The sequence below is a fragment of the Osmerus mordax genome, chromosome 14 (assembly GCF_038355195.1).
Source record: "Osmerus mordax isolate fOsmMor3 chromosome 14, fOsmMor3.pri, whole genome shotgun sequence".
NCBI classification, from domain to species: Eukaryota; Metazoa; Chordata; class Actinopteri; order Osmeriformes; family Osmeridae; genus Osmerus; species Osmerus mordax.
This window is the reverse complement of record NC_090063.1, coordinates 10664960-10677241: the sequence shown is the minus strand read 5'-3', so window position 1 is coordinate 10677241 and position 12282 is coordinate 10664960. Positions and strand designations below refer to the sequence as shown.

General features: G+C 43.9%; 1 protein-coding gene and 6 non-coding genes across 7 annotated transcripts in view; all 7 read left to right on the top strand.

The window, feature by feature from the left end:
* Positions 1-16: 16 nt before the first annotated feature.
* On the top strand, positions 17-87 carry trnag-ccc (transfer RNA glycine (anticodon CCC)). Its single transcript has one exon. It is a non-coding gene; the product is annotated as a tRNA-Gly (tRNA).
* A 101-nt stretch (positions 88-188) lies between these two features.
* trnag-ccc (transfer RNA glycine (anticodon CCC)) lies at positions 189-259 on the top strand. Its single transcript has one exon. It is a non-coding gene; the product is annotated as a tRNA-Gly (tRNA).
* Positions 260-360: 101 nt separating this feature from the next.
* Positions 361-431, top strand: trnag-ccc (transfer RNA glycine (anticodon CCC)). Its single transcript has one exon. It is a non-coding gene; the product is annotated as a tRNA-Gly (tRNA).
* A 101-nt stretch (positions 432-532) lies between these two features.
* trnag-ccc (transfer RNA glycine (anticodon CCC)) lies at positions 533-603 on the top strand. The gene has a single exon. It is a non-coding gene; the product is annotated as a tRNA-Gly (tRNA).
* Positions 604-876: 273 nt separating this feature from the next.
* Positions 877-947, top strand: trnag-ccc (transfer RNA glycine (anticodon CCC)). The gene has a single exon. It is a non-coding gene; the product is annotated as a tRNA-Gly (tRNA).
* A 101-nt stretch (positions 948-1048) lies between these two features.
* trnag-ccc (transfer RNA glycine (anticodon CCC)) lies at positions 1049-1119 on the top strand. The gene has a single exon. It is a non-coding gene; the product is annotated as a tRNA-Gly (tRNA).
* Positions 1120-11561: 10442 nt separating this feature from the next.
* The window catches only part of LOC136956407 (slit homolog 2 protein-like), a 17378-nt gene continuing 16657 nt past the window's right edge, over positions 11562-12282 (top strand). The window contains exon 1 of the mRNA XM_067250309.1: positions 11562-11598. Coding sequence (XP_067106410.1) covers positions 11562-11598 — 37 coding nt within the window. The remainder of the gene's footprint in view (positions 11599-12282) is intronic.

The window sequence follows — 12282 nt, the reverse complement described above, 5'->3', positions numbered from 1 at the left end:
AATTCTCACATACAGAGCACCAGTAGTGTAGTGGTATCATACAAGATTCCCATTCTTGTGATCTGGGTTCAATTCCCGGCTGGTGCATCTTTATATAGTTGGAACCTGAATTTGTCAGGAATTTCATGTTGTGTGAAGTTTCTCTCCAATGAAGAGTCCTGAGATGCTTAATAATTCTCATATACAGAGCACCAGTAGTGTAGTGGTATCATACAAGATTCCCATTCTTGTGATCTGGGTTCGATTCCCGGCTGGTGCATCTTTATATAGTTGGAACCTGAATTTGTCAGGAATTTCATGTCGTGTGAAGTTTCTCTCCAATGAAGAGTCCTGAGATGCTTAATAATTCTCATATACAGAGCACCAGTAGTGTAGTGGTATCATACAAGATTCCCATTCTTGTGATCTGGGTTCGATTCCCGGCTGGTGCATCTTTATATAGTTGGAACCTGAATTTGTCAGGAATTTCATGTTGTGTGAAGTTTCTCTCCAATGAAGAGTCCTGAGATGCTTAATAATTCTCACATACAGAGCACCAGTAGTGTAGTGGTATCATACAAGATTCCCATTCTTGTGATCTGGGTTCAATTCCCGGCTGGTGCATCTTTATATAGTTGGAACCTGAATTTGTCAGGAATTTCATGTTGTGTGAAGTTTCTCTCCAATGAAGAGTCCTGAGATGCTTAATAATTCTCATATACAGAGCACCAGTAGTGTAGTGGTATCATACAAGATTCCCATTCTTGTGATCTGGGTTCGATTCCCGGCTGGCGCATCTTTATATATTTGGAACCTGAATTTGTCAGGAATTTCACATTGTGTGAAGTTTCTCTCCAATGAAGAGTCCTGAGCTGCTTAGTAATTCTCACGTACAGAGCACCAGTAGTGTAGTGGTATCATACAAGATTCCCATTCTTGTGATCTGGGTTAGATTCCCGGCTGGTGCATCTTTATATATTTGGATCCTGAATTTGTCACAAATATCTCGTTGTGTGAAGTTTCTCTCCAATGAAAAGTCCTGAGCTGCTGAATAATTCCCACATACGGAGCACCAGTAGTGTAGTGGTATCATACAAGATTCCCATTCTTGTGATCCGGGTTTGATTCCCGGCTGGTGCAATCTTTATATATTTAGATGCTGAATTTGTCACAAGTTTCATGTTGTGTGAAGTTTCTCTCCAATGAAGAGTCCTGAGCTGCTTAATGATTTCCCCATACAGAGCTCCAGCAGTGTAGTGGTATCATACAAGATTCCCATCCTTGTGATCCAGGTTCGATTCCCGGCTGGTGCATCTGTATATATTTGGATCCTGAATTTGTCACAAAATGAAAAAAAATGTCATGTTGTGTGAAGTTTGTCCAATGATGAGTACTGAACTGCTTAATAATTCTAATATACAGAGCACCAGTAGTGTAGTGGTATCATCCAAGATTCTCATTTGTGTTATCTGGGTTCGATTCCTGGCTGGTACGTTTTTATATATTTGGATCCTGAATTACCTACTTTGCCTTTTGCACTGTTTTCAATTTTCCACATGGTGACAGTAGAGTACTGTTTTTGCTGGAGGCACTAGTTGCACTGCAGCAGACCGACAGGGAGACAGAGTCAGACAAGGAGAAATATTTAGGGTTAGAAGGATAGTTTAGAAGAAGAAGATGAAGATATTTTGGAGAATACAATAAAGAGAGGATAGACAGAGAAAGTGAAGTCTGAAGGAGACAAACGTAATGGGTACAGCTGGATGATGTTGTCACGGTCACTTGTAGCTTAGTTGTCGTGGAGATGGTGATGAAAGACAGCCGCCATTATATGGGCCTGTGCGTGACCAACAGCATACAACCAGATCCACCCTCGGGACAGAGGTGTTTATGTGCAAGGTCAGAACACGATGTGTGTGTGTGTGAATGTGTGTGTGTATGTCTGTGCTTACATCTATTACAGACCTTTGTATTATGGCATCAGAAAATTAAGTGTGGCTTAGCATTTTGGTGTTGATACCCCCATTGGCCCTTCTGCAGCTCATACCTACAACACAGTGAGAGGGGACGAGAAGGGTTTGAGTGTGTGTGTGTGCGGAGGAAAAGTGTGCACCTGGATCTGGTTAGGTACCCCAGGAAGGGGAGAAACATGGTAGCCACTCTCTTTAATTTCCCCCCAGTTCTCTGCCTGAGTCCAAACACACAGGAGGGGGAAGAAGGCCATAGCCTCACAGAACAGAAAACTGCTACTGAATGTTAAAGCAGAGGAAGAGCTCTGAACGATCCATCTGTGACAGTGATGGGATACAGAAAACGAGATCATATGGTAAACAATTTAGAATAGCTGAGCCAAAAATACACAAATACTAAAAGACATATTGATTTGTGTCCACATTGAATCAGAGACAAGCATATATGCTGATCAAGTAGAGTCTGAGGTTTTGGAAAATAAGTGGTCTGTCGAACATGGTAATTAAAGGAGAAGACATTAGAAGGGAAATCATGTAATTTATCCTCCCTTTGCTGTACGCCAACCCTCTCCTTCCTAATGTGTGGTCCTCGCAACCCCAGTGCCATTCAGGAATTTTTCCTTTTGGGGGCAGTATGGAGGTTGAGTCCTAGTTGTGTGGAAGTGGATTCCACAAACATACTTTAAAAAATTATTATATTCAGCTTTGCATGTTTAATATTAACAGTATTTAGACAGATAAAAAAAGTTTAAAGTAATCTGGCTCACAATTAATAAAAAATAATTATGGCTGTGTATTCTCTTTTGTCCTCACTCTGGGAGCCACACAAGTGAGATTGTTTTACCGTGCCCTAACACATGAGGGAAACCAAACCGGCGTGATTGGCTCTCTCAAAGTTTATGGTTTCACTGTTTTTCTACAGATCATTTGCAACAGATGATGAACGGTGTGCATTGATTGTATTGGATCTCGCACACCCGATCATCTAGAGTTTAGAGTCAAAATTAGACTTTTATGAGAATGAACTACAATCATAATGAAAAGCCAATCGTCCTGTTCGTTGTGTTTGGCTACAATCCCTTCAAATAAGCCCAGAGATTTTGCAGATGTCCATAGTTTGAAAGAAGCCCTTCCACTCCCATTTCCAAAGGCACTTGTTCCAACTGCCCAAGAGCCATGGCACTGTTTAGTGAAAGTAAATGAAAATAATTGAAATGCAAAGGAAATAAATATGGAAATGATTACCTTCAGTGGAGTTGGTCTGAACTTGCATGTGTGAGTATGTATATGTGTGTAGGTACGTGTGTGTCTGTGCGTGCTTAAGAGTGTGGGTGCTCTCAGTCTTATCCCTGTTATTGATGGCCAGCCTCCATGGTTATGGGGAGTGTTAAGGCCTCCCTGTAGAGCCTTGTCTAAACCCTTAGATCTGCTGTCTCCATTTATACACACAGAAACAGAAAGCCAAATATCCCCTTCACCGATAACAGGTTAGACTGATAGGAAGAAAGGAAAGAAGAGAGAAAGGGAGGGAGGGCAGGGAGGAGTGGATGGCTGAAGTTAATCAGTTGTAAAACAAAGGGATCAGTTAGGGGGAAGTAAAGCCTCTACTGGAGAGGATGGTTGTGTGGATTGTGTATGTGCTCTGTGGGGATACTCAAAGCCCCACTTCTCTTGTGAGGAAGCCTTTCATAACTTCTGCACTGGCCAGCTGGTTTCAACTGACCTCTCTCTCTTTCTCTCTCGCTCTCCCTTTATTTCCTCCATTCTCTCCTTTTCTCTCCCTCTCTATATCTTTTGTTCCTCTGTCCTGGCAAGGGATTCATATGAATAATAATGCAGAAGAAATGCAGAGAAAAAATCCACTTGACTTTGGACAACACACACACATCTATGGGGCCTAGGGCAGGTGTGTGCCTACTGTTTAAAGGGGGAGAGGGGTCAAAGGTGCAGTCTGTTGTGCAGGGTGGTGGTGGTGGGAGGGGGTGGTATGGGGAGTTCGCAAGGCCAGCCATTGCTCCGGGGTTGGGAAGGGAAAGAGGCGTGGAGGTGGGAGAGGAGGGTTTAAAGGAAGTAAGGGGGGACAGAGGGTGAGCGGGAGAGAGAGAAAGAGAGAGAGAACGGACTGGAGTGGAGTGGAGAGGAGAAAGGAGAAGCCCAAATGAAAAACACACGCCAGGTCAAACATGCTACCTCTAGTCTGCACAGAGATCAGGCAAAGTATGAGTGTGTGAGCATGTGTGTCTTTGTTTACGTAATTGTGAATGCATGCAGACAGGAAGTCGAAAATCGAACACTGTCTCTATTTTACTTCATTCTGATCTTCAGTCTCCCCCTCCTCTCCCTTTGCTCTCTCACTGTTCTCCTCATTGCGGTTACTAGGTTAACAGCGCAAGAGCTGTATCCATTTTCAGCTGTACAGACCTGCATGACGTCCAACCAGAAAGCCTCTACTGGCACCAGATAAGGAGATGTACCAGAGAGCCAAACCAACATTCACCCAGGCTCCCTGAGCCTGCATGGCTGTCAGTAGGCCTCTGCCAGGGGGATGTGTTTTCAGGAAGTGTCAGCCGATGATGTCATTTTTAATCTGACTGATAAAACATCTCCATGTGACCATATACAGAAATCTGACTTTGATTGGCCGATTTCAGGAACAGGTCAGGGCTGTGTCTCATCCTTATCTGTGGGAATGTTGATATTTTAGCCCAACTTTCACGCTCGGGCATACACACAAACATACACACACACATACTTTCGGACATAATTCCAATATTTTCCATGGCGTTTGATGTTTATCTAATGATAGTGAAATGAAATAGTAGTTTCATATTTGGAGCTGTCTGTGTTTATATGGCAGCCATAAATCCCCTGGTGTGTGTGTGTGTGTGTATGTTTGTCTGCTCTCTGACTGAATAATAAACCATCTTGGAGCTTTATGTCTCTTAGATAAAGGCTGTGGTTGGAGAAAAAAAGGGCAAACTGCGAAGGAGAAATGTTGCTATTAATTTCATGTTGCAGAAAAAGGAATTCACTTATGAATAAGTATCGAATAAATAACAAAGTAACAGAGCCAAAGCACCAAACTAGCATTTTATTAATTTAAATGATTTTTTTTGTGGTTCTTTGTGAATGCTTGTCTGTGTGTCTGGCTGTCTCAACATCTGGCTATCTGATTCCTTGTTTCTGAGCGTGCAGTGGTTCAAGTTATCTGAAATTCTACTGAGCTTGTGCAAACATGATGCCTTCAGTAAGCCACCAACAATCCACCACTGTCTTGTGGGTGTATCTATCCAGGCGTCATGTGCCTCTGACACATGCACACACACACACACACACACATGCATGTACACACACGCACACACACGTGCATGTACACACACAAACCCACGGCTCACCAGTGGTCCTGTTGAAAACTAATGTCAATCAACATGCGTGTGAATGTCAGATGAAGGCTTAAACATCCTGTATAATATACAACCCGTCCACAGAGATAGAAGAGAGAGAGAGAGAGAGAGAGAGAGTGAGAGGGAGAAATAGAGACAGAGAGAGAGAAAGAGAAAGAAAGAGGGAGATATGGAGACAGAGAAAGAGAGAGAGATAGAGAGAGAGAGAGAGAGAGAGAGAGAGAGAGAGAGAGAGAGAGAGAGAGAGGATGGGGGCATATAGAGGGCAGAGAGAAAAAGATGGAAAGAGAAATAAAGAGAGAGAGAAGAAGGGAGGGAGGGAGGGAGGGCAAGAAATAGAGGGAGGGAGGGAATGAAAGTGTCCACCTGTCCTCATGTATCAGACCATGGTAACACTCCCACCGTTAGTAATAAATAAACCTTCCCTCCCATGCTGCACTAAATACCTTCAATATCTGACCTTAAGCTGTGTGTGTGTGTTCTGCACAGAGTCTCTCTCTCACTTATACGATTTTACAGCCACACACTCTCTCTCTTTCTATGTCTTACACTCAGTAATATAACAGGGTTTACTAGAGAGGCCTACTCAATCTAATCCACATGCCCACAGTCCTGTGCCAATTATCTATCCAGTACTAAATACACCATAAACTGTATGTGTGTGTACGTCTGTCTCAAGGAGTGCAACCTGCCGAAAAACATACCTGAGTAGAAAAGGGGAGTTGAATCCTTAGTTCTAATGAATTTTGTGTGTATGCACATAAATCTACGTTAGTTTTTTGGGTTTGTCATTCCTCACAATTGGCTCTAATGTGTGCATTGGTTTCTGGCTGACACTAATAGACCACACAGCAGGCCTGTGGTGCGTGTGTGTATATGGGCGTGTGCACATGTGTGTACACATAAGAACTCCTAAAAATCTTGAATCAAATATTGTCTGTGTGTGTGGCCTTGTGTGCTCTAACTTATATTTAAGTTTTTCTTTTTCATATGGGGGCAGAGAGCAGCCTACACTGTTCCCCGTTAACTAACAAATAAATAAACTAGATATTAGAGGCTGAATATCCTACCCCCTCTAAAAAGATTTATGGAGTACCCTGTAACATGTGTGTGTGTGTGTGTGTGTGTGTGTGAATCTGTGTGTGTGAATCTGTGTGTGTTCAGGATAGAAGGGCACATATGTGGGCATATATGTGCTGGTGTGTGTGTGGGTGTGTACAGTAGGAGCAAAACAGACAGAAAGCAAATGTGTGTGTGTGTGTGTTGATTCATAGAGTGTGTAAAAGAGTGACTAATATTGGCCATGTCATCTCACACATTCCACATTCCAGACAATTCACATTGGGAGCCAGGAAGGGCTGGGGAAGTCTGGGTGGTGTGTGTGGGTGTGTGTGTGTATGTGTGGGTATAGGTGTGTGTATGTGTGGGTATAGGTGTGTGTATGTGGCAGCAGAAACTGCAGTTTCCTCAGATTATATAGTTCTGACCTAAGGAAATAAGGGACTACCTGAAGATAATCTTCCCACACTCTGCAGGAAGATGTGTGTGTTTTCATGCGTATACAATATACTACATTTGTGTGTTTCTGCATGTGGTTCAAAGTGTTTTGAAATGGAAGAAAGTTCCATTGTGTTGTGATGAATATTGTGCATGTTTGTGTGTGTTCATGACAGTTGCATGCGTCTGCATGTGCAGGTCTGTGTCTGTACAGTTCCACAGTTGGCGAGATGTCCTCCCTGGCTTGTCTTGGGGAGCAGCTGATACTGAGTGTGTGTTTGTTTGTGTGTGTGCGTATCTGTTTTAGCGATGCATGCATGCGATTCTCAGTGTCTGTGTGTATGTGTGTGTGTGTGGATTTACCGTCTGTCGGGCTGGGCTCTCCTCACCTCATAACTCGTGGACTGGAAGCTGGACCCTGAAAAAGGCCTTCAGATAGAAACAGCATCAGGGAGGCACAGAGAGTACAGGCACGAGCTTTATCTATAATGAGGTCAATTCACTTTCATTCTCACTCTCTCTTTCTCCCCTCTCATCAATGTTCCCCATGAACTTAAATGGAAATTCAAATTCAGTCTGCTTTTCAAGTAGTTGAGTTTGGCGTGTGTGCGTGTTTGTACGTGTGTGTGAGAGACACAGGTGTGTTTGAAAAGAAGGATACTGGAGGATTGACTTAAAGGTTTGCTGATGGACAAGTGGACGTCAGGACCTGAAAAATAGGAAGGACTGTCTTCTGAGTGTGTGTGCGTCTGCGTGTGTGAAAGACAGGGAGAAGGCTCAAGGCTTTAAAGGGATAAAAGTGACTTTTCTGTCTCCTTGGATATGATGGAAACGTGATGTGAATAATCACTACACACACATACACAGACCATACGGCTGCTGACAATTTTACACTTTAAGCAGTGTAGGGGCCAAACTGATGGATCTTTTGATAATACGTATTTTCCTAAATGGTGCAAAACTGAAGATTATGGCCTAAATATTAGACTTTGTGAACATTGGGTGACTGTGAGAGATATATATTTTTTAACAACTGTATGTCCTCTGTGCTTATGTTTTTGTCCCATCATGTACTGGTCCAGTTTTACTTGGAGGTGAGTCTGATGTGAAAACTGAACGACTTCTTGATTGTTCTTGTGGACAGCCAGACTAATTATTCGATACAGACTGTGAGTCACAGGAATTCAGCCTGCTGGATTGGTCAGTCTCCTCTGAAAGGTGATCAATGTGTCTATGTTCCGATCGGTCACTTGAATGTCCCCTTGGGGAGAACAGTCACCACAGAAGACCTCTCTATCTCCTTTCCTCTCTCTCTCTCTCTCTCTCTCTCTCTCTCTCTCTCTCTCTCTCTCTCTCTCTCTCTCTCTCTCTCTCTCTCTCTCTCTCTCTCTCTCTCTCTCTCTTTCTCCCTTTCTCTGCCTCTCTCACTCTCTCTATCTCCTTCTACCTCCATATCTCTTGCTACCTCTCTCTCCCTCTCCTTCTTCCTCTCTTTATCTCTTTCTACCTCCTTTGTCCCTCTCTCTCTCTCTCCCTCTCTCTCTCTCTCTCTCTCTCTCTCTCTCTCTCTCTCTCTCTCTCTCTCTCTCTCTCTCTCTCTCCCTTCCTCTCTCTGTCACTCTCTCTCCCTTCCTCTCTCTGTCCTTCTCTCTCTCTCCCTCTCCCTTCCTCTCTCTGTCCCTCTCTCTCTCCCTTCCTCTCTTTGTCCCTCTCTCTCTCTTCTTCCACCTCGCTATCTCTTTCTGCCTCTCTTTCTGTCACTCTCTACCTCTTTCTCTTCTTCTCTCTGTGCATGCTCCCTGCATGTCTGCATGCTTTGACAGTTGGACTGAAGGGAGAATGAGTGTTTCTGACACATGGTTTCACTAAGACTCATCTGGAAGTCTGCATAGTTTGGAGCAAACAGACAGAAGAGGGAGGAGAAAGATAGAAAGAGAAAAAAATCCATTCTTCAAAGATTTATGGTAAAAAAACATTATTGTTTGCAGCGAATCTATGATGAAATCTCACCTCAGGATTAGCCGTGTTTGTGGGTGTTGTGTGTGTGTCTGCTGTTTTGGAAATTTTAGAGTGACTTCATGCCTTTCCCAGTCCTCCAAGCTCTCTCAAGAAGTGAACATCCGCGTTTCATTTGTGTCCATGTTCCAAGTGAGTTCATTTGTTCAACCTTTAAGATGAATTTGAAGCGTTTAGTAAGTAAACAACTTCAAAGTAAGTATTTGAAGCAAATTGTCATTTTGTGAGAGAACTCTCTCTTGTTCCGTCTCCCTTTCTCTCTCACACACTCTCTGTCTCTCTCTTGCTCTTCTTGGAGCTCCTGCTCAGCTGGACTTGTGCCAGTATTACCCAGAAAGCCATGCTGTGTGACCTTTTGCAGTGTTGACCTCGGGCCAAGTTTTGGAGTCACCAGGGCAGTAGCAGGCGTGTCCCCTGTAGGACCTGTTCGTGTGTATGTGTGTGTGTGATAAGGACGATAGACTCACTTGTGACTTAGTTTGATCTGATCAATGTGAAGGTCTCACTAAGCCTCTGGATAGGCCACTAACATGCTATTTGAACACACACACACATACATATTTCTTGTTTGGCTTCCGTGCAGGCGGTCTGAAGATGATGGTTCCCATGGTGACGGTGTTCCGTTCCGAGTGGGATTTTCCAAGTCTGGAATTCTCCTGGAAGTCCACTTTGATTTGAGTGGACAGAACTACCCTAGGGAGGACAATCACTGACCCTGGAAAACACACACATTACACACACATACAGACACACACACACACACACACACACACACAGGTCGTGAGTTGTCTTTACAAGGTCCGTAGAGAGACTGGGCTGGAGCAAGGTTGTAAACCTTTCCTGCACCAGAGTGTCTTAGTCATCAGACTAAGAGAGACTGTTGAGCAGGGCTCTCATGGACATACTGTGTGTGGGTGTGGGTGTGTGTGGGGGGGTGTATGTGTGTCCACAGACTTATCGTTCTCAATCCAGGTTTACTGACACATTTATTAACTGTCTGAAAAGTCAGCTGAAAGAGCTGTTATTGCAGCCCTACCAGGCACATGGACAAGACGAGAGAGAGAGACAGAGAGAAAGAGAGGCAGAGAGAGAGAGACAGAGAGGCAGAGAGAGAGAGAGAGAGAGAGAGAGAGAGAGAGAGAGAGAGAGAGAGAGAGAGAGAGAGAAAGAGAGAGAGAGAGAGAGAGAGAGAGAGAGAGAGAGAGAGAGAGAGAGAGAAACTGGAATTGTTTTGCAAACTGGAATTATGACGTCAAAGTAAGTTCAGGTTATCTGTCTGGAAAATCGGTTTTTTCTCATCAGGGAATGGTACGTATAATTTGGCAGTAGTTCAAGCAGGAATATAGTTTTGGTTTTAAAAAGAAAGAGAGTAAGATTTGAAAGCATGTAAGAGGGAGTGTGTGTGTGTGTGTGTGTGTGAGAGAGAGAGAGTGTCTTGTACAGATTCCATTCATTCTTGGAACAGTAATTTCCTCTGTCTTGATTGATGACTGTCGTTAAACGTATGACAAAAGAAGCAGTTAGCACAGGCTCACCTGAGGGAATGGAGTGATACACACACACACGCACACACACACACTGCGGGTCAGAGGTGATGCAGAGGCAGAGAGAGACAGACACAACAGCGACAGCCAGGGAAAGCGATACCCGACCAGACACCGGATCTTTGATATTAAATGTCTCCTGTCTTTTCAGGGTGAGGTGAGGAGATGGCTCGAATGTTGCTTCTCTTCCTGAGGGTGGGCAGCAGTGACTCCTCATCCTCATCTCACTCAGCTCCCATTCTGAAGCCTTTTTTTATGTAAACAATTTTTTACCCATCAATCATCATATTCCAAATCCAACACCCAGAGAGGGGGGAAACAGGGAAAAGGATAGGGATGACTTCCGTTCGCATACCGTTCCTGGAAAAGATAGTATTACAACCTGAAGCAGCTTCCGTTTAACACATTGATACTACTTTCCTTATTTCCTTATCGCAATTAGCATGAAGCCTAGTTACACTGCCGATGGATATGTCAGCCTTAAAAAAAAAAACAGGGCCAAGTGTTTTGCAGGGTGTGGCTGAGGGTTGAAAGGTGCTGATTTCCAACGGGTTCAGAATTCAAACACTGTGATGTCCAACCTTTTTTAGTAAGGCTGGCACACAACCCAAAGCATCTTGTGGTCATGTTGTGGTCACGGTGTGGTTTTGATTTCTTTCGTCAAACTGTTATTATTACAGCAATAGTTGACCCTCCCCCAACCCCCACCATCCTCACACACCCCAGGGGGCGTCTTATCTATGTGATCAGCAGGTGGGACCTCTCTCTCACGTGCGCACGCACGCGTGCACAAAGGCACACACACGCACATAAACACTTCAGGTTAAATACCTGAGAGCCAAGCACCGCATAACTGCCACCCCCCTCACCTAATACACACACACACAATGACACACTTACGGTCCACTCACACACACACACATACCTGGGAGTCAAGCGAGCATATCCAGGCGCTTTCAGCTCCAACCCACCCTTTCTCAATTTATTTCAATAAGACATGAGCAAACACACACACACACACACAGATCCCCAAACTCACCGGACCATTTAACACACTCCTGGAGAGTGTGTTAAAGTGTGGAGCATCTCTGTCAGACTCACACAAACACCTCCTCCCATAAATGACCAGCTGAGATTGAAATTCAGATGAAATGGAAGTTGTTGTTCTTCTGGTTCCAGACTCTGGTGGTATTCAGTTAAGAGCACTGACCACACTGGAAAAACAAAGAATAAAGTAGCATGGAGTAAAACTCTATTTCCCCTGTGAAACAAGCTACAATGCCCCAACCAACCATCCATCCACATACACACACACACACACACATATAGTACACACACACACCCCAGCCAGTGAGTGACAGGAGGAAGGTCTGGGAAGGTTGGCATCATAAATGAGATTAATTTACCTGCATTTATTCAGCTGGGGATTCAGCATGTTCATTTTCAGTGCTTGCTCACTTGTCAGTTGTGGTTATGCACAGGTTGTCAGAGTAAGACATGTTTGGTCTGTGTGTGTGTGTGTGTATGTGTGTGTGTGTATGTATGTCCAGATACCAGATATGGTAAGCATGCAGAGGTGAAATGAAATCACTGGATATTTTAACATGTCTGTCAATCAGAGTTTTTTCTGGAGCTTGTGTGTGTGTGTATGTGTGTGTGTGTGTACCTGGCTTAAACAGCCTCTTGCTAACTGATATGAAGTTTGACATTTCATTTACTGTTCCAGACCCCCAAGGTTAATAATGTTTCCCAAAGCAATCAGGCCACACCACGCACAAACACTCACACACGTCCTGATACACACAAAGACACACATACTGCAGCATTTCGATCATGTTAGTCTATTTAAGCAGCCACAAATAAGATGTCATT